This window comes from Sphaerodactylus townsendi, linkage group LG07, assembly GCF_021028975.2.
Source record: "Sphaerodactylus townsendi isolate TG3544 linkage group LG07, MPM_Stown_v2.3, whole genome shotgun sequence".
NCBI classification, from domain to species: domain Eukaryota; kingdom Metazoa; phylum Chordata; class Lepidosauria; order Squamata; family Sphaerodactylidae; genus Sphaerodactylus; species Sphaerodactylus townsendi.
In genome coordinates this window covers 60,286,418-60,309,093 of record NC_059431.1, presented here as the reverse complement: position 1 = coordinate 60,309,093, position 22,676 = coordinate 60,286,418, and the positions used below count along the sequence as shown (strand labels likewise).

General features: G+C 38.8%; 1 protein-coding gene across 7 annotated transcripts in view; it reads right to left on the bottom strand.

The window, feature by feature from the left end:
• CSNK1G3 (casein kinase 1 gamma 3) overlaps nt 1-22,676 on the bottom strand; it is an 83,802-nt gene that overhangs the window by 9,877 nt on the left and 51,249 nt on the right. For 2 of the 7 annotated variants that reach the window (XM_048502834.1, XM_048502833.1), the window contains exons 5-12: nt 21,365-21,513; nt 19,983-20,217; nt 13,711-13,796; nt 13,527-13,611; nt 12,128-12,276; nt 11,031-11,126; nt 9,896-9,991; nt 1,085-1,191 (exon numbers count right to left, since the gene is read on the bottom strand). In XM_048502834.1, coding sequence (XP_048358791.1) covers nt 1,085-1,191; nt 9,896-9,991; nt 11,031-11,126; nt 12,128-12,276; nt 13,527-13,611; nt 13,711-13,796; nt 19,983-20,217; nt 21,365-21,513 — 1,003 coding nt within the window. Of the gene's footprint in view, nt 1-1,084; nt 1,192-9,895; nt 9,992-11,030; nt 11,153-12,127; nt 12,277-13,526; nt 13,612-13,710; nt 13,797-19,982; nt 20,218-21,364; nt 21,514-22,676 lie in introns of those variants that run through there. The other 5 variants (XR_007245005.1, XR_007245004.1, XM_048502836.1 and 2 more) reach the window with 3 other exon arrangements.

The following is a 22,676-nucleotide window of genomic DNA, read 5'->3' as shown; positions in this document are numbered from 1 at the left end:
AAATGCACAATCTGCTTCTATTCCATATTAGTCCATATAGGACTATTACCTTAAAGACTTTTTCAGACAAAAATATGCAACAACTTTATTACACTTGAAAGTATTTATTACACTTTCAAGTCTTTCTCCAGGAATTTTTAATATGTGACACACACAAGTACTCTCAGGCTCCAAGCAAAAAAACTCAAGAGGGGCAGAGGGGCAATACCGCTCTCTACCTGCCCCTCCCCCATACTTTGTGAACTGCAAGTTACTTTTGATCTGCAGATGCCAGAGGAAAAGACCTAAGTGGAAATATGGAGACGTTCACAGACCTTTCATTACTTGCTAAGTCCTGCTGCACTACTTTCACACATGCAAAGGTAGTAGGAGGGAAGAAATCCTTCCACATGCAGCTTCTGTGCCCTCGAACAGGAAAATATTCTTTTTTTCTTTTAGTAAAACATTTTGAAAGCTTTAATTGGGGAATGCTTCTGTTCTAAGAGTTCTCATAATACTTAAATCACCATGTACACCTGCTCCCTACCAAACTATTGTTTTTGCCATTCTGAAAATCCAGAGATAAAAAAGTAAGAAATAAGAATATAAGAACAGCCCTAGTCCAGTATCAGTCTCACACTGTGGCTAACCAGTTGCTCTGCATCGACAGGGCACAGAAACCAAGACTTCCCCCTGATGTTGCCTCCTGGCACTGATAATCAAAGGTTTACTGCCTCTAAATGGGGAGGCTTAATGGGTTTCTATAGTTTCCGCTTAACTTCTTGAAGCATGTACATTTTAAAAAGACAAAGAAAATAGAATTCTTCTACAACTACAGAACAAGGGAAACTATCCTCCAATAGCCATTGTTGCTACAACTTGGATTTCTGTATTGCCTGGAATGTCTAATAGCATCTGTCTTAAATTTTGATGGCAAGTGTACGGTCTGCATTATTTATACATTCAAAGAAAGTTGTCTGTGCTATAAGCCAGTCCTAGAGAGTTGCAAAGAATTGAAAAGAGAAAGAATTACAACTGAAAATAAAGTAGAACAAAAAATTCAATCACAGTACATAGGGATTATTATGTTTAAGGCAATACATACTTAGTTTCATCCATTACTTCTACTTCTGTAGGAGCTGTGATAGGTGCATTTGAACGGCCTGCAGTAGGATCATCAGTGTTTAGTTCTCCATTGGTTGAGCTTACAACCTGAAATTACAAGCATTTCCAAGAACTGTGAAATAGTAAGTGCCCACATTTACTGCTCAGTTACATAACACCAAAGATGTGATTAGTGTATTAATAACAATATCATTTTGGGAGGTTATAGCCATTTTTCTGTTGAAGCCTCATGCAGTTCTATTGCTAATTATTCCATCTCTATTACTCCAACTGCTTGAAGAAAAAGCCATCCACCGAAGTGGCTGGAAAAAATAAGAGTAAATCTATTTTATATGGAATTAACTACAGTCAATTTAAAACTATAAGACACGAAATTATAAGGAAATCCATCTTGCTGTAGGGAAAGAGATGTCCAAGTACATACACTGAACAATATCGTATTATATAAAAGGCAAGTCAGGTTCCCAATGACTTACTCCTAAAAATCATGGACTCTGGGAGATGTAGCCCAGAGGGTGTCATTTACAGAGCAAAGAGAAGCCGACGGGACTACAACTTCTACAATCGCTAACTTTACCAACAGAGTCTTCACCAATACGTGTTGCCTCTCCACTCTCCTGAGAAATGGACTCCTGGCCGGGAGACAACCATACCTTCAGACATCCCCCCTACACACACACACATTTTGCAAAGCCAGGATCCAGCTTTGCAAATGGGTGTGTATGTGCCTATGGAAATGGGCAGAACTCTCCCTCTTTACTCTTTCCTTCTGTACATTCTTGTGAGTTTTCATTTTTCTGTCCCCATATATCAATTAGACCCAAGTTGTCTATCAAACCAAAAAACTTTTTTGACAATTTACCTTGTGTATTTTTAACATTTTTTAAAAAAACCACTATCCACTTGTTACAAAATTACTCCATTCCAGCAACTTATGAATAAAATGTTCATGAAATACTCCTCAAGTAAGTTAACTTCCACCCCAACCTCTATTGATAGAGTGGCATGATCTGACTATTACATCCTTCAGGCTCGGATTGATGCTGCAGCACCCCCCTGTCTAGGTGAAGGGCATATTTTGGCCTGCACACAGAGGCTAATGTACCCGGAGTGGTTCCAGGATGCTCTGCGGGAGATGGCGCCACTCTTGATGAGCTGGTAAAGAGCTGGGACACCAGGCTCTCTGAAGCCATTGAGGTGGTTGCCCCAAGGTGCCCTCTCCACACCTGTCCCAGAGTGGCTCCTTGGTATACCGAGGAACTGCGTCAGATGAAACGGGAGTTGAGACGGCTAATGAAATGGTCTGCATTCAGACGAACACACTAACCATAATTAGTTTAATTAAACCATAATTTCATGGAACTTCTGAACTAAATTTTCTTAGAACTTGGGAATTTCAGTGCAATATTAATCTGATATGCAGTGTTATATTTTCTCTACATATTCTAAGGATATCAAAGAAAAGATTTTGAATATGGTTTACCTATGTAGAATCCACATCAATGAATCTGAAAAACTACTTTAGTAAATCTGAGTTTCCCAAAAAAACATGGCTAACCAAGTGGCTGGAGCTAAACAACTGCCTGTCTACTATACTATTGTTTACAAGAAACAGTAGGGAAGTCTGAACAATGAGCAATAAGACTTCTGGATAATTTGATAGGATTAAAAAAAATCCACAGAACAGCATTTAAAAAGATCTTTTGTAAGTGTTTCAAGTTACTGTAATATAAGCACTATGAAAGAGATAATTCATCAGTGCTATTCTGCTGACATTTTCAGGAACTAAGACAAGTTTTTGTAGAACAGGGATGTAGGAGGCTAGCTAATGAAACACCAACAATGAACGGTATGTTGCTTTCAGAAACTACACAGAAAAATGTACAGTCAAAGAGCTTTGCAAAATGTTTTACACTAGTAAGATGAACGTTCTTAGATAAATCAGCTCATTTCTGTATGAGCTGTATAAAACTTGATTTTTAAAAAAACTGAAGAAAAAAATACATAATACTAAGGATAAAGATTTCAAAGCACCATGGTCAAATGTTTCAGATATTACTTTTTAAAAACTCACTATCAACTGAATGCCATGCTTAATTCTCCCCTTGTATTTACTGAAATTAGACAGAAAAGAAAAACCTACTCTTCAGAACAAAGATTTCCATTTTAAGATGCTGTGTTCTGTCAATTTATAACTGCTAAACTTAACATAGGTTAATATCCTAATTTTTTCAAAAAGAGAGTATACACTGTGCCACCAATCTTGCAAATGACTACAGAGAATATTTCCCGTGCACATGTTAGGCTCCTTTCCCTTTATTACTGAGAATTTCTAAAGCTTAACAAGGACACAATTTTTAAACAAACAAGTGATGCTGCGTAACTGTGACGTTAAAATCTGTTCAGATTAGATTCAATCGAAAATGTTCTGTGTCCATGTTTGAATGTGCCACAGCAGCATAACACAGAATCTGGTAGCAGCAATAAAATCTAACTCCCAATGTTTTAATATTGGGATATGGTTTTTCTACTGCCATCCCTCTTCTTGCTTAGTAGCTAATAGCTATGAATCATTTGTTCTGCACCAGATTATCTGAGTAAAGTTTACTACAGCTTCCTGAACAGAACCCTAAGACAAAGCCAGCACTTGTTGTATGATCAAAATAAAGCGGTATAGGATTAAATGAGATTGTTCAAATTATTAAAATCAAGTAGAGTTACTGTGCTGCAGTTAAACTGAAGATGGCATTGTGTATATATGTGTGATGACACATGGCAAAGCAGCAGCACAAATCAATCTGCAACTCTATTGGTAATTCTTCAAGTAATCCTGTAGACTAGGGGTGGCCAACCTATGGTGCTCCAGATGTTCATGGACCACAATTCCCATCAGACCAATTGGTCATGCTGGCAGGGGCTGATGAGAATTGTAGTCCATGAACATCTGGAGCACCATAGGTTGGCCACCCCTGCTGTAGACTAAGTGCAGCAACAGATTAAGTAGACAGAATGGAAGTTTCCAGTTATACGTATGGATTCCATTAACATTTTGGCTAAATATATGGTTTTCTTATTGTACTAAAATATATTGTATGATCAGCCACAAATCAAACACTTCCATTTAAATATTAAGGTTTACTAATACCATTAATAATCCTTAATGTCAACTGCGGGTGTGCATGGGGGGGGGGGGGCACTCATCCCAGATGTGTCATATATACTTGGAAAAATAATACAAGCTCAGACCTACGAATGTTTTGCCTGTATGGAAATGTTTCAGACTTATCAGCATGCAGTGAAAAGCAGTATCAGAACAGGCGCCTATTCTGCCAGGACTAGGTGAGCTGAATATGGTCACGCATACAAGTACAAAATGGCTGTAGAAGAGCTGAGCTTTGGGGGTTACCGTATATTTCCAAGAACTAGAAAATCATCTTGGTGATTTAACTAAATGTGTGGATGGCTCGTGCCAATCCATAGTTAGTAAATCCAAAGAAGGTTTAAGATTATGGACTTATTTCCTGGCATGACTACAGAAGAACCTATAGTAAGTTTCCAGGAGTTGCAGCCAAAACAGTCATGTAGCTTAGTGGATACCTGGCTGGAAATACATAATTGGGTAATCTTCCAGGATTCTAGCAGAAATCCAGTTTGGAAATTAATCTGACATGTTCTGAGAAATGCAGAACTGTGACTAGAATCAAGCTGATGGAAGAAGTAAAGGAAACTCTGCATACACTTGAAATTCTGAATAGGATGTGGTCTTAGGTAGGATACAGAAACAAAGGCAGGGAATGCAGCACCCATATTTTTAAACTAATGGCAGGTATTTGACTTTTCTTTGTTAAGAGGGTTAGAAATGGACACAATATTTGTGAAGTACTCACATATTTATCATTCAAAGCTTAACAATCAGGCTAATTTCTACACCACATGCTGTTAATTACAGATCAGAGATTTTTCATAGCTACATCTTATTAACCAAGTATATATGGCCAACCACGAAGATACCCTGTAAGCAAATAAAATTTCTAACTGGAGCTGAACACTGAATACAAATCAATTGCAACAAGATATCTAGCATACCGTTTAGCTAGAATGAGCATTCAGATGATACTGCAGCTTTGTTAAGAACAGTAACAACCACTCCACAGGTGAGGGGGCCTGGTCTAGTCATGGCTGAGATTTTCCCTGCCAGGAGCTTCTCATGAGCAAGTAGGGCCATGCTTAGCATGCTTTTGTCCCAGGCGTTTCTTACCCTGTTGGTGCCAAACATAGGTAACAAGTAATGATGATGCTGAATAGGAAGACTGGTATTGGTAGGACCGTTGAGGCTGAGAATGTGCCCCATGCCATGGGAAATACCGAGGCTTGTAAGTCTGAGCAGGAGGATCAGTTATGCCAAGAGATCTTGCTAGTTTTTCTGCAGCACGTCAGTAGTTTGGGCACTGAACAAGTCCTTGCCTTCAAAAGGCAATCTTCCATTTTTACCTTAGTGTTGTTGGGGAGCACAATACACCTTAGCCAGAGGTGGCACTGAAGGATTAAAACAGAGGCTATGGATCTGCCATCCCCGTCTGCAATATTGTCTTGCAGCACTCAGTTTAGACAACATATTGATGAATGAAGCTATACACACCACAGGAACATCTGGTAACACCTGATAATAGAATTAAAACTGTCCAGTCAGAGAATGGCATTAAACCTGGCCAATCAGAGAATGAGGCCGCCAAGTTTTCGGCCTTTCTTGTCACAGGAGGAAGAATTACCTTGGTGACTATAGAATTACCTGCAGGATGAGAAAGTCACAGCCCTTGTACATACTTTCAGTCTCCTTAACTAAAGGACAGACTGATGCAGATTTAGCCTGTATACCACTGGCTATATCAAGGAGACCCGGCAACATAGGAAAAGCAATAGGTCCAGAGTTTGCTGGGTATAGAACCTTGAGGAACAGATCTGACGCAGGAAATTCTGAGAACACAATAAGAAGTTGTAATGATTTCGCCATGAAAATTAATTGTTGTAATGATTTTGTAATGATTTTGCCATGCAAATTAATTGTTCAGAACATAAACAGAGCTCCTACATTGGAGAGATATGTGAAAGGTTCTGGGTTGAGCTGCTCTAATCCATTCTAATCTGTTCTAATGGTCTAATCCGGCAATGATTCTGAAGGAATGTCAGAACCAACAAGAGATGCTGCCACATCACCTTTGGAGTCAGACAGGTTCGGATTCAATGTAAAGAAGGTAGAAGTAGGTCAGTGCAGAGACAACAGCTCTGCCCAGAACTGGTAACAATAGAATAGAAGGGGGGGGGGGACCCTTGCTGAACCCATTCCACACACCAATACGTTGGTAGAGCAAATTGGACTGGAACCACTGAGGTTGAGGAGGTTCCCAACAACTAAAGAGTCATCCAAGGTTCTTTGGAGCCACTAAGCAGGAAGAGCCACAATGGTGGAGAAGATGGAGGAGGCACTTCTACCACTTTATCTTCTGAAGATGGAGGAATTGTAGATGGTCTTGAGATTGGAGAAGTGGTACATGTTTGTTGAGCTGGCATCAATTTCAGCCTCAAGCTGGCAAACTGAAGAAGCATGGGAAACTTGGGCTTTGACTTAGACTTTTTTTTTTCTGCTGAGGGGTTCCAAAGATGTTTGTGGAACAAATGGATGCCTTGGCATCAAGAATGGCCCTGGCTCCACCAGCGGATGCAAGGGCACTGAATCCAGAGAGCTAGTGCAGATCCTCTGTCTGATTCTGATCTCTTACTAAGTGCCTGATCTTTGCTAGGAGTTCCCAAGTCTGTCCCATAGAAAGCCTTCACTCGGGAGACTCTCTCCTGTCAGGCCTTCACTGTGAATTGCTTGCATATGGAGCAAACACTGGCATTGATAGACTCTCCAAGGCATTGAAAGCAGAGGTCATGGTCGCCTGACTGTCCCATTGTAAGTCCACATTCTGAACAATTCTTAAAGAGAACCATGTTTGGTCAAATGACTGAATTATATAGGTGTGGGTGTATGACATCAAGTCATAGCTCACTTAAAGCTACACTGTAGGGCTTTCAGGGCAAGAGACATTCAAAGGTAATTTGCCATTGCCTGCCTCCGCATCACAACCCTGGCAATCCTTGGAGGTTGCCCATCCAAATTCTAATCAGGGCCGGTTAGCTTCCGATATGTTATTTTTATTTTATTTTATTTGACTTCTATCTCACCCTTTCCTGGCACAACCAGGGTCAAGGCAGCTAACAACAATATAAAATATGCAATTTATCAACATTAAAAGCATATAACACAAATATATAAATATTTATATTTGTATTAATAAATCTTAAACATCAGCCAGTGTGAAAGGCACCTAAATTCAATATGAGCAAGATCAGTCCCAGGGAGAAAAAAAGAAGTGTGGTGTCCTCACAACACAAGCCAGGGAATAAGAATATAGTAGGGTGAAGCAAGTAATAAGGGAAAGGAATGGAAAGGGGAAAGGAAGGAAAGGAAGGAAAGAAAAGAAAGGTGAGAGAGAGAAAGGTGAGATCAGCACATGTAATCTATCACTGTCTTCAATTATAGGTCCAGCTGAACATCTCTGTCTTATATACGTATTTTAGACTAACAGGATATTGGTAGAATGTTCCCCCAGGATTCAGAGAAAGACAGAAACTGAGGCTCATGAAAACAAGGAACCAACATACGATGAATCACATTTTTTTAAATAAGGAGAGGCAGCAACTAGAGCAAAAAGGAGGAGAAGAGTCTGAAGTTAAGCTGAAAGAGCTAGAGGAAAGTGTCCTGTCCCCATGGCAGTGGAGAGAGAACTCAAGGAAGGAGCGCTCCCCCCTGCCTCTATCCCATGCCAGGTTAGGCAGGAAAACTCCAGCTTGTGCTAGTTTGGAGAGAAGTACAATAAATCTTCCAGAAAAAGCTAGATAGCTCCAGAATCAATCTTTGCCAAAGGCTTGTGTAGGTACAGTCCCATATGTGCCCTTACAGAAGCCACAAAGATGAAAAAAATATTACTGTTATAGTCTTCATCACTCTGAATCACCTTCTCATCCCTTCTCTCAGATATCAAATGAATCACTCAGTATAGGGAACAGATTATGTTTTTGCTATTGTGGAGCAGAGGTGACAACAGCAAACTTTAGCAAGCCTTGAATATGACCAGACCAAATTAGTCAGAATTATGTCATTTCTACATGGGTAATTTATCACTGTCAATCTCGTACAGTTGTTTAAGAATCTCAAAAGAAAGATTCTCAGCAGTTGAAACATAGTGTAAGCTAGAATCTTAAAAGTATACACCGATTAATAGTCCAACATGGTAATGTTGTAGATGCCTACCTAGGCCCTTGCACTACAGAAGGGCTGGGGGAAGGCTTACTGGTTACTAAACAGCTTCCCAAATTCTACATGGAGCCTTGACTATGCTACTGAACTGTTTTAACGGGACTGGAGGCTATGCTTGCATACTTCCTTAGATTTTCACAGAATCTGGTAATTAACTCTGAAATGATAAATGAAGATATACTAGATGCACTAACTGTAACTGTTCCCATTTACTAAGTTCCCTTTACTAACTGTAACCGTTCCCATCTTTCTCAAAGAAAAAAAATAAGTTAACTTGAAAAGAAAATAAAGTAAGTTGAAATTACAGGATCCAAACCTGACTTTTATACCAATAAACTCCAATACAGTAAGAGTTCTACAACTAGAAAATAGGTTTGGGTATAACCCTAGGTCTCCCTGTGAAGACGAAAGCATGGCCAGGGGAGCGGGAATCTCGCTGCAGAACTAAATGCATGATGACAGTTTTAGAGGGTAGTCATGTTAGTCTGCAGGAGAATAGAAGAATTTGGATTTACACTCCCTCCTTTCTCTCCTGTAAGGAGTCTCAAAGCTGCTTACAAACTTCTTCCCTTTCTCTCCCTACAACAGATACCTTGTGAAGCAGGTGGGGCTGAGTGTTCTGAGAGAACTGTAACTAGCCCAAAGTCACCCAGCAGGCTTCATGTGTAGACGCAGGAAAACAAATACAGTTCATCAGATAAGAGTCCACCACTCATGTGGAGAAGTGGGAAATCAAACCCAGATTAGAATTCACTGCTCTTAAGCACTATATCATGCTTGTTAGAATGGAATCAAGTAGTGCCTTAGAGACCAACAAGATTTTCAAGGCATAAGCTTTCAAGAATCAAAATGAAAATCCTGTACTGGAAATGCCACATTTAAGATTGCTGGTTCTTTTGGGTTTAACAGTGCACATTATATCCTTTATATAGTGTGGAAAAAGATATAGTCTGCCAGGCTGATTAACACGGACTAGCACTATGAGAGTTGACTGCGCCGATTTTCTGAATGGGGTGGAAGGACAGCTGCATAAGCATTGTACTAGATAAGAAGCTCTCTACTGTTTTTCCTGTTCCCTCAATCTGACTACATTTTTGTCTCAGAAACAGAAATACTAATAACATAAGCAATTTAATTAGATGCTTAATAAGCAAGCTCCCGGAGCACAACATTTTGCAGTTATTACACCAGAGTTGCCCTGAAGACACACAGAATAAACTTTCTTAAAAAAAGAGAGAGATGGCTTATCTTCTACAAGCATTTGCAGAAATAGAATAATCAGCTTTTGCATGATTTTTCATTATGGCTATTATAATCAAGGGAAGGGGACAGCAGTCACAGTTCAGCGTTTTCAGTAGAAAACTAGACGCATGCCACATGTTGCTAAGGAGATCAGGATGTGGAAATAGTCATGCAAAGAACAGAAAATACCTGTACCGAGCCACCATGTCTGTCAGCTGCTAGGTGAGCTCTCAAGTGATGGGGGTTGGCCTGATGGGGGTCCCAAGCTGCCCTGTGGTCTGTCGACTGTGAGTTATGATACATTAAGCATGCATGGAAGAGGAGGAATAAGAACCCAGAAAATATTAAACACATGCTGCTAATTAACTGTAGTTTATATAATAATCACAGGAACACGTGTATGCACTTACACACACAGAGCAGTACATATGCAGCAGAAAGACACATGTTTAAAGTTTTTAGCCATAACAGTAATTGAAGTCACCCCCAAAAAACTTCAAACATGAAAATCCCATGCAAAAAGGAATATCTGGGGTAGCCCTTGAGATGGGATAAGCTTTCCATTTAATGAACAATAGTTTAGTATCACCGGACACAAAGAAACAGATGAAAGTTTGTTTGAAGGAGAATGTTGAGATCTTCAGTACTTTCATAACACTGACACCAAATCACTACAGATGGTCACTGTTGCTATATTGAAATACTAAAAACAGAATTCCAAAAATGATTTCAAAGTAGCAATGAACTTCATCACATTAAGTTCACACTTTTCATAAGTGAAAATGTTGATGCACCCTTTTTAATATAAAATTTAGAGAAAATGAAATGCTGCAAAAAAGAATTTAAGTAAAAAAGAACATTTTTATATGAGTGAAGACTAACCTACATTTCCATTCTTTCACTGTACAAACTAAACCATGCCTAATTTTAGCATCAGCTATTTAACAGTGCTTCAATTGGACTTTGTACCCTCCTGCCATTTCAGCTTTAACATTTCTAGCTATCCTCAGAACAGGTTTGCATTACTATAAGTAAGGTTCTCGCAAACAGTCAGGCTGCCACTACCTTGACTATGAAACGCACTAGTCAGCGAGGACATGTTAGATACCAAATATTTTATATACTATGGGAGCTTTTTCATGTCATATTGTAACATCACCACTACATTTCATAGCTAATACATGTTTGTATAAAAAGCTAGATATAAAAGAACTATAGGGCATGAGCCAATATATGCTTGCAGCAACATCAAAAACTGTTAAATAGACCTTTTGTCAAACTGATAGCGCAAATATAGAAATACAGTTATTGTGAAACAACTTACCTGATTTTTGGACTGTTGCATCTTATCTCTATGTGGATGTGCTTCTCTGTTGGAAGATACTGCAGGATCTGAATGGATTGAACCCACTGGAGTAGGCTACGAAGAAGACGGTATGCAAATAACTAATAAAATAAAAGTGCAGGTTTTCAAAGAGTTGCTAATACTTATTCTGAAAACCTTACTGCAAGAGTATTTAAGTTGCTATAGAATTAACTTAAGCTAGTTGCTCACCTTGTATTATACGAAGAGAAAGAGTTATCTTTAAAAGCAGGCTTATTAATTAAAAAAACACAAAAGCATCATCTTCAAATTGTTAGCATAGGTATATATACGGGAAAGGGAGCTACTAACTTGTGATCCTGTTAATGTCTTGCACTCACATTATGTTACCACCCAAACATTTTTTGCTCACAATGAAGATTCTTTTCACAGAATGGAAGCAGATATATTACTTCTTTTAAAAGTTTGTTTATTTATTTATTAAATTTATTACATCCCAGACTTCCCGACCAAGTTTAAATAATGTCAGAAAGCACATTTTCTTAGAATACATTAGTGAAAGGATGACTGAATAATTGTTATAATGAGCTGTTTGATAAGAAGGCTACAGGTTTGCAACACAGAAGTCTAAGTGGTACTTAATTACCATTAGGTTATATGCCATTTAAATCAATTGTGCTTTTTACTGAACACACAAGATCACTTGGTAAATTTTAATGTACTAGTTTTATAAGCTCACATGCAATTACAACTAAAGTGACAGGAATTTAAAATTATTTTGCTAATTTCTATAAATACAGTCTCATTTGCACCAGTGATTGAACCATACAACAAAACATAGCAACAGGAGTCAGGTAAGCAGAATGCATTGCATACAGCAGTTAAAATTTCTACAGGAGTAGTTTATCTCAGAAAGATAAACAACATCTTGACTAACACAAGACAAACACCAACAAACTACCCTCCCATTTTAAAAAAAGGGGTTATGTCTTGCCAAAAGTGGGTAACAGAGGTCCCAATGCGTGTTATACAGTAGGCAAGCAGTCCTGATGCCTTTGTCTAAAACATTTTATAAAGAATTGTATAGTTATACTCACCAGCTGCTTACCAATCCAGTCATATTCATAATCAAACATATAGCCCTTCCGATTGAACAAGTCTGTAAACAGCTTTCTTAAGTAGTCATAGTCTGGTTTTTCAAAGAAATCTAGTCTTCTCACATAACGAAGATATGTGGCCATTTCCTCTACATGAATAAGGAGCGTTCACAGTTTCAACCATTAGCAAAAACAGAAATTCAAAATTTATATTAAACAAATGGTCTACACTTCAAGAGAAAGCATTTTAAACATTTAAGAAGAATTTCTGAGTAAAGGTAAATTTTAATGCCTATATCACCGTGGCTCACACAGATACTGCAACTGATTGCTTCATAACCAGTATATGCTAAAGTAAGTATCTGATGGGGTTGGATGGAGCTTTATTTCAACATTGGGATCTGTTCCCTGGGCTTTTATTTTGTGCCTCCTCCCACTCCTCTTCTTTACCTTCATTTGCTCTCTTCCCCTCCTTTATGGCACCAGTATATTAGTCCCCACACCCACTCATTTACTTTCAAAATTCTTTGAAACTCAAGTTGCAAAGGAACATACCTAACACAAATTCACATAAATTTGTACAGTTCAGTCTGAACACTGCATCCATTTCCAAATCAACAGTTTTGTAACAAGAAACATCACAGTTGTTGCTTTAAAGAGACTTAAGTTCAGTAACCCTGATCTACAACATGGACAAGAAGCTCTTCACCAAATTGAAATTTCTCCCTAGTAACTAACTTTTGAACACACTTTTCCATTATGTGTACAGACTTAAACCAAGTTATTAGCATCAGTGATTAGACGGACTCCCATCATCAACCCAACTGTTCATAAGTTGTAACTTAGCTGTTCATACATTTAGTTTGTGCCTCCATTACTAAAAAGAAGTGGCTGAGGGATAATCCAGGAATTCAATCCAAGATATTTTTGGAGACCCTTAAACTAGCCAGTACAAAGTGCTCCATTTCTACATGGAAAACTCATGTCAAATCCTCTGGTCAGTCCCAAAACTCCTTGAAGAAGTAAAGATTTAGTTGATGGCAGTCCATTCAGCAACCACTGATTTATTTCAGAAGGACTTCTCAAGCAATTGCCATGCAGCTCTTACCAGCTACACCTGAGAGGTCAGTTTTTACAAAAGCTATTAAAAGCAACTGAGCACAGCAGATAGCTCACAACTTCTTATACAGCAAGCAAATAAAAATACTGTATGGGATAAGAAGAAATGCTATTTCCCTTCCACTAACATTTTAATGGTAATTCAATCAATATGGTGAGTATGATAAACTGCAGACATGTGACTGATAGCACAAACAGGGACTACTTGAATATCACCGAGTGATCAATTTTAAAATAGAAATTCGCCTATATACTCTTTACTTTAGTAATACGGATTTACCTGGAAAATTTTCACACAGTACTTCTATGGGAGTTGCTCTCTTTGTGTCACCAATTTTCTGATACCGTTCTTTCAACGTATCTGCCTAAGTTTGAAGAGACATTAAATTGACTGCTACAGAAGCACTTTACAAAATAACAATATTTGAGGAAACCAGAAGAATTTCAAAGAATTCATACACTACCTTTAAACCCTGCCATGGAAGGCTGCCTCTTAAAAAATACATGAACATATGACCTAAAGCTTCCAAATCATCTCTTCTACTTTGCTCTGAAAAGGTAAATTTAACACATTAATAACCAAGTCCAAAACAGTTACATAAACAATTATATACAAAAATGCCATTAAATATGAATATTTTATATTTCTATAGCACTGTTATATTTGGAAATAAAGAGGTATCATTTAGTATGAAAAGTTATCTGATTTGAAAATGCTCTTTTAAAGCTGAATAAGATGACTGATCCAGCATATAAAAAAGGACCGATGACATATGTACACTAAATGCCAAAGGCAATAGAGGAGCCTTTCTGAAGGCACAGGACATATTCTCTACTTTGCCCACTCCCTCGTGAATGCAAAAAAACAACAACAGGCCTGTCTGCTTCCTTCAGAATCTGGGATTCTTTTAATGATTTAAAAATGTAGGTCCAAAAGGCAGAAAATAGTTTTAGTATTTGGAAGGCAGAAGAGTGGTAGTGATAGATTTATGCTCAATGTCTTCATGAAAAACTATGTATCTTTTCATTGCTATATTCCGTAAGTGACCAATGAAATGTACTGAGAGAACAGAACTGTATGTTGTCATTTGAAAGCTGATTGTGGAGCTGTCTCGAATCAGACTTAGACATCCTGATTTTTTAATTCATTTATATATATATGGCCTTTTCCTCAAGGGAGAACTAACATCTCCTCTATATTATTTTATCCATATAACAGTGCTGTGAGATAAGTTCGGCAGAGAGTGTAAACCTGGCCCAAGTTGCCCAGCAACCTTCCATGTCAGAGTAGGGATTCAGATCTGGATCTCCCAGATACTAATCTGACATTTGACCACTATGCCAACATTGGTTCTCAGTAAGAAGATCCAAGGATGGAAAGAAAAGCCCATCTGCAGTTTTCACGATGCTGATTGGCTGAGCTATTTCAAAGCTCCATTGCTCATTCTTGCTTATTTGAAGACCAAGAAGCCTAAGCCCATAACATTTTTGTCATGGGACAACATGAAAACTGAATTAAGGTCAGGAGGAGGTATTATTGGTTTTCTGTACAGAGCTACTGCTGTATTGGTGGCTGGTCCTCATGAAGGGACATCAGATGTGCAACACATTGGCAAACATTGTGCACAGGTCCGGAATAAAAGGAAGTCTTAAGCACTGGAGGCTCACAGTTATGCACAGAAATTTTATTTGCAAGGATGAAACAAAAATGTTTAAGGATGAAACAAATATTTAAATTAGTAGGCATTTTCACACAATATCACTTCAAATAGCAGTTTGCTTGATTTATGCAGAATACCTGAACAAGATGCCAAGAACTGCACTGTTCACCTTGTCAACAAAGGTATCATAAACTGAGTATCAGACTTTTAAGTTATGTAATTCAAATCTGATTCCATCCCCACAGCTTAATTGGTAATCATATCACTTACAAAGTAATCACACCTGCTTAAATGCTTGTAAAAATCAAAGACAAGAATGCCTTCATGGATTACAGCTTTATTAAGCAAGAGAAAAACTGAATACAGGCATCCAATACCCAGTGCAACAGAAGCTTGACAATATATACAAAGAAAGACATGTTTCAGAGAAACACAAATATTTGACAGATAATAATGACACTGAAATGCCCCCATTCAAATTATTTAATGATAAAGGAGCAGACTGTATTAGGATCTGAATAGCAACATTATCACATGGAAAACTTCTTTTGTCCTACTCTATTATATGGTATGGTTGAACACAAACATTGTTTCTTGTGTGAATGAACCAGAGCTCATCTGGCTTCTCTCACAGTTGCCACTAATAAAAGTATTTCCACCATGTCACCAAACCAAAGTGAGTAATTAAAGATCCAAGTCACAAGCTAGGGTTTGCTGTCCTTTCCCCAAACCCAAAGTTCCTTCAGAACCATTCAAGTAACAAACCACAGTTTTTCATTATATCTGACCCAAGCTATTTGTATTTTTGTCTCTGAAGCTCAAACAATGATGGCTGACAGCCCAATTCAAGGGCAGGAGGCAGCAGAACAGCAGCCCAAGACAGCACAACAGTGTGTCCTCCAACGAGGCAAAGAGGTGGTGCAGGGATATAATACTTTGCCTGTTCTAATGTACTCAGTTCTGACAATGCACTTTCCGATGTTTGCTATAACAGCACCCACTCCCTGAGGGGAAGTCAGAGGCCCCAAAAGGGAGGGAAGTCAGAGGCCCCAAAAGGGAGGGAAGTTTTGGTAGCTGTTTGTTGGCCTAGGCACTCCCCCACTCACACCACCTCCATCCCCGGCCATTACTATCAAAAATCCAGCCAGGGAAATTAACAAATAAAAATCACGAGGTAAAACAAACAGAACTTATAGAGAGGTTTAAGAAGAGGTCTTTCTGACAGGATTCTTCCTGCTTTTATATCAGTCAGCGTACCCTATCTCCGGCTCCTGGCTACTGCATCGTAGCCAGCCAATTAGGTGGCGCTCTGGTTAACACTGTGGGGCTCTTGCTTTGGCTAACTGCACCTTTGTAGATTAACCTTATAATAGCCTAATCCGTCACACTTGCCATCAGTAAATAAAAATTCTGTTAATCAATTGCAAAAACAAGGAGATATTATCTGTATTTAAAAAACTCATCTTAAACAAAAACATCAACACTTATTGACTAATAAAAATTTAGGTAGTGTATACTCAGTAGACACTCACTCAAAAGATGTGGAGGGGGTGGTGCCACTGGCTCTTAAGGAAGCAGTGGTCCACCCTCTTCTAATGAGGCACTCCCTGGACCCTACAGTTCTGGACAATTATAGTCTAATTGCCAGTGTCCCTTTTTTAGGAGAGGTCCTGGAGACAGTGGTGGCTACTCAACTGCGGACACGCCTGGAGGAAGCTAACTACTCATAAAATTAGAAACAGCAGACTTAACGTCTGGCATACATAGCTATTTATGGTCAGAAAAAACCAACCCACAGACAGAGCTGATAAAAAAATGACCATCGTGTAATAAAAAAAGGTCTATTCAAAATCTGGAAAAAACATATTTACAACTTAGCCTCCCTCTAACCTCACCCTTAAAATCTCCTATACAAGCCTATTATGATACTGAAATACTGAAGGACAACAATATATTCTATTAGGAAATGACCAATAAGCAAGGGAAAATCAAAACATGGCAAGAGATAGGGTAAAAAGAGAGGCAAGAGAGGAGGGTAAAAAATACAATGGTTGACATATTTCCAGAAATCATCCAGACTTAGAAGAGAACCAATACCACAAGGAGAAAAATTAGGGGAATTATTAGATTTTGAAAAAGAAATTACAACACAGAAACAACATTTGATGGGAAGAATATGTAAGATTTTGCTGAAAATGAAAACAGAACAAGTAAAGATATGCATGGTAAAGTGGATGTAAAACTTCAAAGAAGAGACAACTTTTGAACAATAGGAAACATTATGGACCAAAAATATTAAACTTACTGCAGGCCAAATGCTAAAAGAGAACTGGTAGAAAATGTTTTTCAGATGGTACATAACTCCTGAAGTGATTAAGAAAATGATTAAACAAAGTAATGGTCTCTGCTGGAGATGTCATATGTGGTGGATTTATTAAAAAAATGAAGACGTATCGGATAGAAGTACATACAAAAATGCAAAAGATAATTAAATTTAAATTTCTTCTTAGTGCAAAAAATGTTATTGGGTATCTTACCAGAAAACCTTTCTAGGAAGCTTAATGAACTATGTAGGCATTTATTAAATGCAGCAAGAGTAACAACTGCATCCTATTGGAAATCCAATAAAGATCTTACTACAGAATTTTGAAAGATAAAATCAGAGAATATGCTGTAATGGCTTAACACATCTTGTAAATAGATTACAACATGAATTTGATGAAAGATGGGAACTTTACTTCTTATACAAAGCAGAATCAATCATGTAAAATTAAGATCAACTTGAGGATTATTAATTTGATAATGATTAAGCTATAATAGACTGACCAGTAAAGATAATTTAGAGCTTGTGGACAGAAGACAGTGATTTAAAGATTTTCTGATGGTTTCTCTGATAATATAGAACGTCAAATTGGGATCCATTATGTTATGATTATATTAATGCAGTCTTGAGTAGATGTACTGTGTTTCTTTTTTGCTCTGCTTCTATCTGTTTAGAATTCTTTTTGGTTTATGTCTGCCGAATATAATGTGAAAATTAATTTAAAAATTATTTTAAAATAAATAAGAATTCTGCTTTCAAAGTACTAATTTCTTTATTGAACAAGTCTGTGACAGTTTGTCAGAAATCCCTTTAAGTGCTTACCCCTCAGACTCCCATCCTGCAGCTCTTGTAACTATGGTTGGGGACAATGAGTTGAATGGAGGTGGCACAGTCAGTAATCGAGGCACCACGACGAGAACAGAACCAAATCCTGATGAACTTTTGTGGAAAGGAAACCCTGATGATAACTCCAGAGGGGTTGACGACCTCTCAGACCCCTCACCTGAGGAATATGCAGGGTTTGACTGGCTACAAACCCCGTATGGAGGTGCTCATCATTCCTGGCTAGCTCCACAACGCTGGGCTGGCACATCCACTGAATTCCTGGAAGACAGCGAGCAGTTCCAGGCAGGATGCCATGACCGAGAATTTCAACGGCTGGACACTGAGAACAAGGCACTCCAACATGAGATGAGCATTCTTAGCAGAGGGATAGGAGACCTCACCCGACAGATAGCCGGGCTATGTGTGCAGATGGCGCAGAGGTCCCAAAGAGCAGTCCAGCAAACCACTCCACCAGCCCCACCACCAGCGGGGGAGGGGGTCATGGGAATCAACCTGCTTCACAAAGTGGGTCATCTCACTGGCGCTGCAAGTGCCATGCCAACCAAACTGTGAGTTATGAGCTTCATTTGATGGAGATCCAGATAGGCTGGCCTACTTTATGATTGATGTGAATGGCTTTATGGAGGATTGGGGCCTGACTTTCCCTTCTGATGCTAGACAAATGTGATACGTGGGAAGCCTCTTGGAAGAGGAGGTGGCTGCCTTGAATGTCAGGCTGTTTGAAGTGGATGCTGCCAAGCTCCAGTGACTAGAGCAATTTATGCTGATGCTGCAGGGCCGCTTTGAAGATCCCTAGCAGGAGGGGAAAGTTCAGAACCAACTCCAGAGATTGCAGCAAGGGTGTAAGTCTGTTGTGGAGTGTGCACAAATTCAAAAAGCTGGCCAGTCAAGTGCAAGACTTTCCCAAGGCAATGCTTGTGAGTTTGTTCCTGAGAGGCTTTGATCCAGATGTCCAACAATGGGACCCTTGCGCATGACAACCCCTCAACCCTAGCAGAATGGACCCGGTGGCCAGTGATTCAGAGGGAGAGTGCAAGCTATCAAAAGCAGCCGGCAACAGCACAGCCCCAGCAGGAAAGTGAGTAGCCACCCTCAGCCTGGAGGCACAAGACCCCCCCTTCCCCATTGAGATGGAGTGTGAACGACACAGGCATCAGCGATTATGCCTCCACTGTACTGAATGGCACTTTCTGATCCCTTTATTGAACAAGTCTGGGGTTGTGATGGTTAGTCTGTCTCGCAGGCCAAGACTACACTGGAAGCTGGCTCAGACCCTGGGATCACCCCCCTCCATGCTGGTGTAGGCCCCAATGGTGCAGAAGTGACAGCATGGTGGAAAACTTTCGGACTTGAGCACTGCAGGACTATGCAGCACTCTGCTGCCAAGGTAAATGCCTCTGTGCCAACATCCATGCCACTTTCCCCCTCTCTGTGTATTGCATGGATTTCACATGGATTACACACGGAGTCTATAGAACGGTCATATGCTACAGGCCCATTATGACTATCAAGGTTTGTTTGTGATACAATGGTTCTGTGCAGGAACTGATACAGACAAACCAACTGCAAATAGCTTGGTCTGTCCACTGATGACAGGACTAACACTGTGACAGGACTAAGCACAGGAATAAACTGTGCAGGTGAGGTTTTTAATAAATTCCTTGAGATACCATGGTCTGGGGGTTAGGAACCACAAATTTTAATGCATGAACACAACTCCCTGTGAAATAGTGCATAAAATTAAAAAGTAACAGCTTTTTGTAAAAACATTTCCTACATGAGCACTTACTGGGATGAATATCTAAATCTATGACACAAAACATTTCAATAAAAAATAAGTCTGCAAAAGTAATTAATGTTTACAGTTCACATAAAGTTTGAGAAGCTGCTAAATTTGAACACATACCTTTTCCTAAATGTGTATTTATACTCATGTATCTAGCAGTTCCTGTAAGGCTTTTGTGTTCTCGGTATGGTATGTGCTTCTTTGTCTCTGGATCTATATATTCTTTTGCCAAACCAAAATCTATAATATGAATAATTTGTTGAGTTTTGTTTCCTGGTCGTCCTATTAAGAAGTTTTCAGGTTTTACATCTCTGTATATTAAGTTCTTTGAATGAACATATTCCATGCGAGAAATCTATTAAATAGAAAAGGATTTTTTTAAATAAACAGGACCGTAGTAACAAAAGAAAAAGCAAATCATGCTAGATTTTTGTCTTGAAGGAAAGTATTACATGCCAAACTAAAAATTGAAGTTGACCTCTTCTTAAACCTTAATTATTTGATTTAGGCTATAAGAGCACAAATTGTAATAATCATTCTCAACATTTACACAGCCCTCTCATCATTCTAAGTACTTCACATCAACTGCCCTGAAAAAATGTCAGTATTATTATACCCATATTGTAGATTGGTGTCCAGGGTGGGGAGTGGGGGGAGAGAGCTAATAGGTTGTCCATCTTGTGCGTTTGTAATAAAAGTTTGATCATGGAACCTAACAGATCACTGCTCATTATCCTAGCCACCATGTGTAATCAACTAACAGTCCTAGTAATTATCTACTTATCATAATGCAATCCTTAATACATTATATCCCTAGTAAACAGAATATGCGATTTCTATGAAACCTTATTACAATGCAAATATTTTTTTCCTGTACCCTCTTCCCCCTAAAAAACTAAATTTGTCCATAAAGATTATATATTGGAAATTCACTTGACAAAATTAAACACACTTACCAACACCCCCCCCCAACCCTGTATAATGTAACAATCACTGATTATTGTCACACACATTTATTCTCATGATTGATAGAAAACCAGAATAATGAACCCAGGGAAGTTCATTTCAGAAATCTATATAAATCTGCCTGTAGTATTAAGCAGTGACTTGGCTGCATTCTTCACCCCCTACAGTTTTATAGTTCAGCAATTTAAGTGCAGATTTGAGGAATACTCAAAAAGTCTTATTAGGCAACAGCGAGTTAATACAATACAGGAATACGGGATTAGAAGATTAAATTCTGACTGATTGCAGCAAAATAAGGCAATTCAGCAACTTTTCAATTTTCTGCTGAAAGTTCTGCTTGCATGTGAATTTATTAACACGCAAATATTTTTCTCATCAGGTATCTTCAAGTAGTAATATGAAATAAAGAGAAATATAGGGCAAAACAATCTCAAAATAATTAAAAGTGATGGCATAGCCTTTGTTTTTGCATATCCTTAAAGAATTTCCAGTTAATGTTGAACTGAAGATCACTAAAAACAGGAACAATTACTTACCAACTGTATGGCTATCATGAGAACAGTTTTCAGAGAAAAAGTCCTATCACACAAGTCAAATAAATCTTCCAAACTAGGTCCCAGTAGTTCCAGCACCATGGCATTATATTTACCACAAGGGCCAAAATAGTAAACCTGAGGTACTCCATCTGGAAAAAAGTGAAAAAGTAAAACATTCATTTCAACATCTTTAAGCTTAATTAAGTAAAAATTCCATGCCTCATGTAAACTGGATCATATTTAAAGTTTATTTCCACCTTGCAAGACAATGATTATGCACTTTATCATTACTGAAGTTCTTCTGGAAAATTCTGCCAAGTTTTTGGGGTGGTTGGGTTGCTCACCGGCCCTCAGACTTATGCCACTGTTTTGATGGCATATGTCCTTTAAAACCTATGGGGCTTTCTGGCAAGGGGGGAGTTTCAAGGCTTTCCCAAGCTCCCCGCGCCATCAGAACGCTCACTGGAGGTGGCAATGTGGTGCTGCACTGGCGCCACATCCTTCTGCCTCAGGACATGGATGGGGCTGACCAGTTTAAAATATCTAAGTAGTTTTTTTAGGCAACGTAATTCTATAGAGTTATGCAAACTGGATGTGGACAGACTTGCTGCCAAAGTTTCTATACAGAAGTAGTTGCAGTTTATGCTGATCCAATGCAGGTATTTGTGAAATGTGTACCCACCAGAACCACAACTACGTAGCTGCACCAGGTTCTGAAAGAGAAATCATCTCACACAGGTAAAAGTGAGGAGGGGGGAATGAGATACGGAGTATTATGTATCCTTTGACCATTTTCTCTAGCAGGGTACTCAGATATTCTTGGGCACGGAGGAGCTCCTTCTTCGGGCTTAGATACAATCACAGGATGCATTGTTTTACCACCATGTTACATATATATAGATTTTTTCTGAAGAATAAGAAACTTGATAAATTACAACAAAACCTCAAGCACCGCAGAAGAATAGACAGCACAAGGCTAATAGATATAAAACCTCTCAGCACATGAATTGAGCTCAGATGCTTCCTCTCCAACTTCCTGCTCAAATCAGAGAGGTGCTGTATGATCTTCAGAGAGAAACAGTTTTCACTGTGACAAAATAATGAGACTACATCAGCTCCAAGAAACTGATTCTCCAGTAAACTTCACAACTAAACCTCACACCCTAGGCCAGAAAACCCAAAAATGTAACTGGCAGAAAGCCAAATTTTAACTTTACCACTGTTAGCATAACAGAAAAAACATGGAAGTATATTTCTGCACATGGAACAGATTGGCAGACCAGATGCTTCAATAATTTCAAGTAACTCAAAT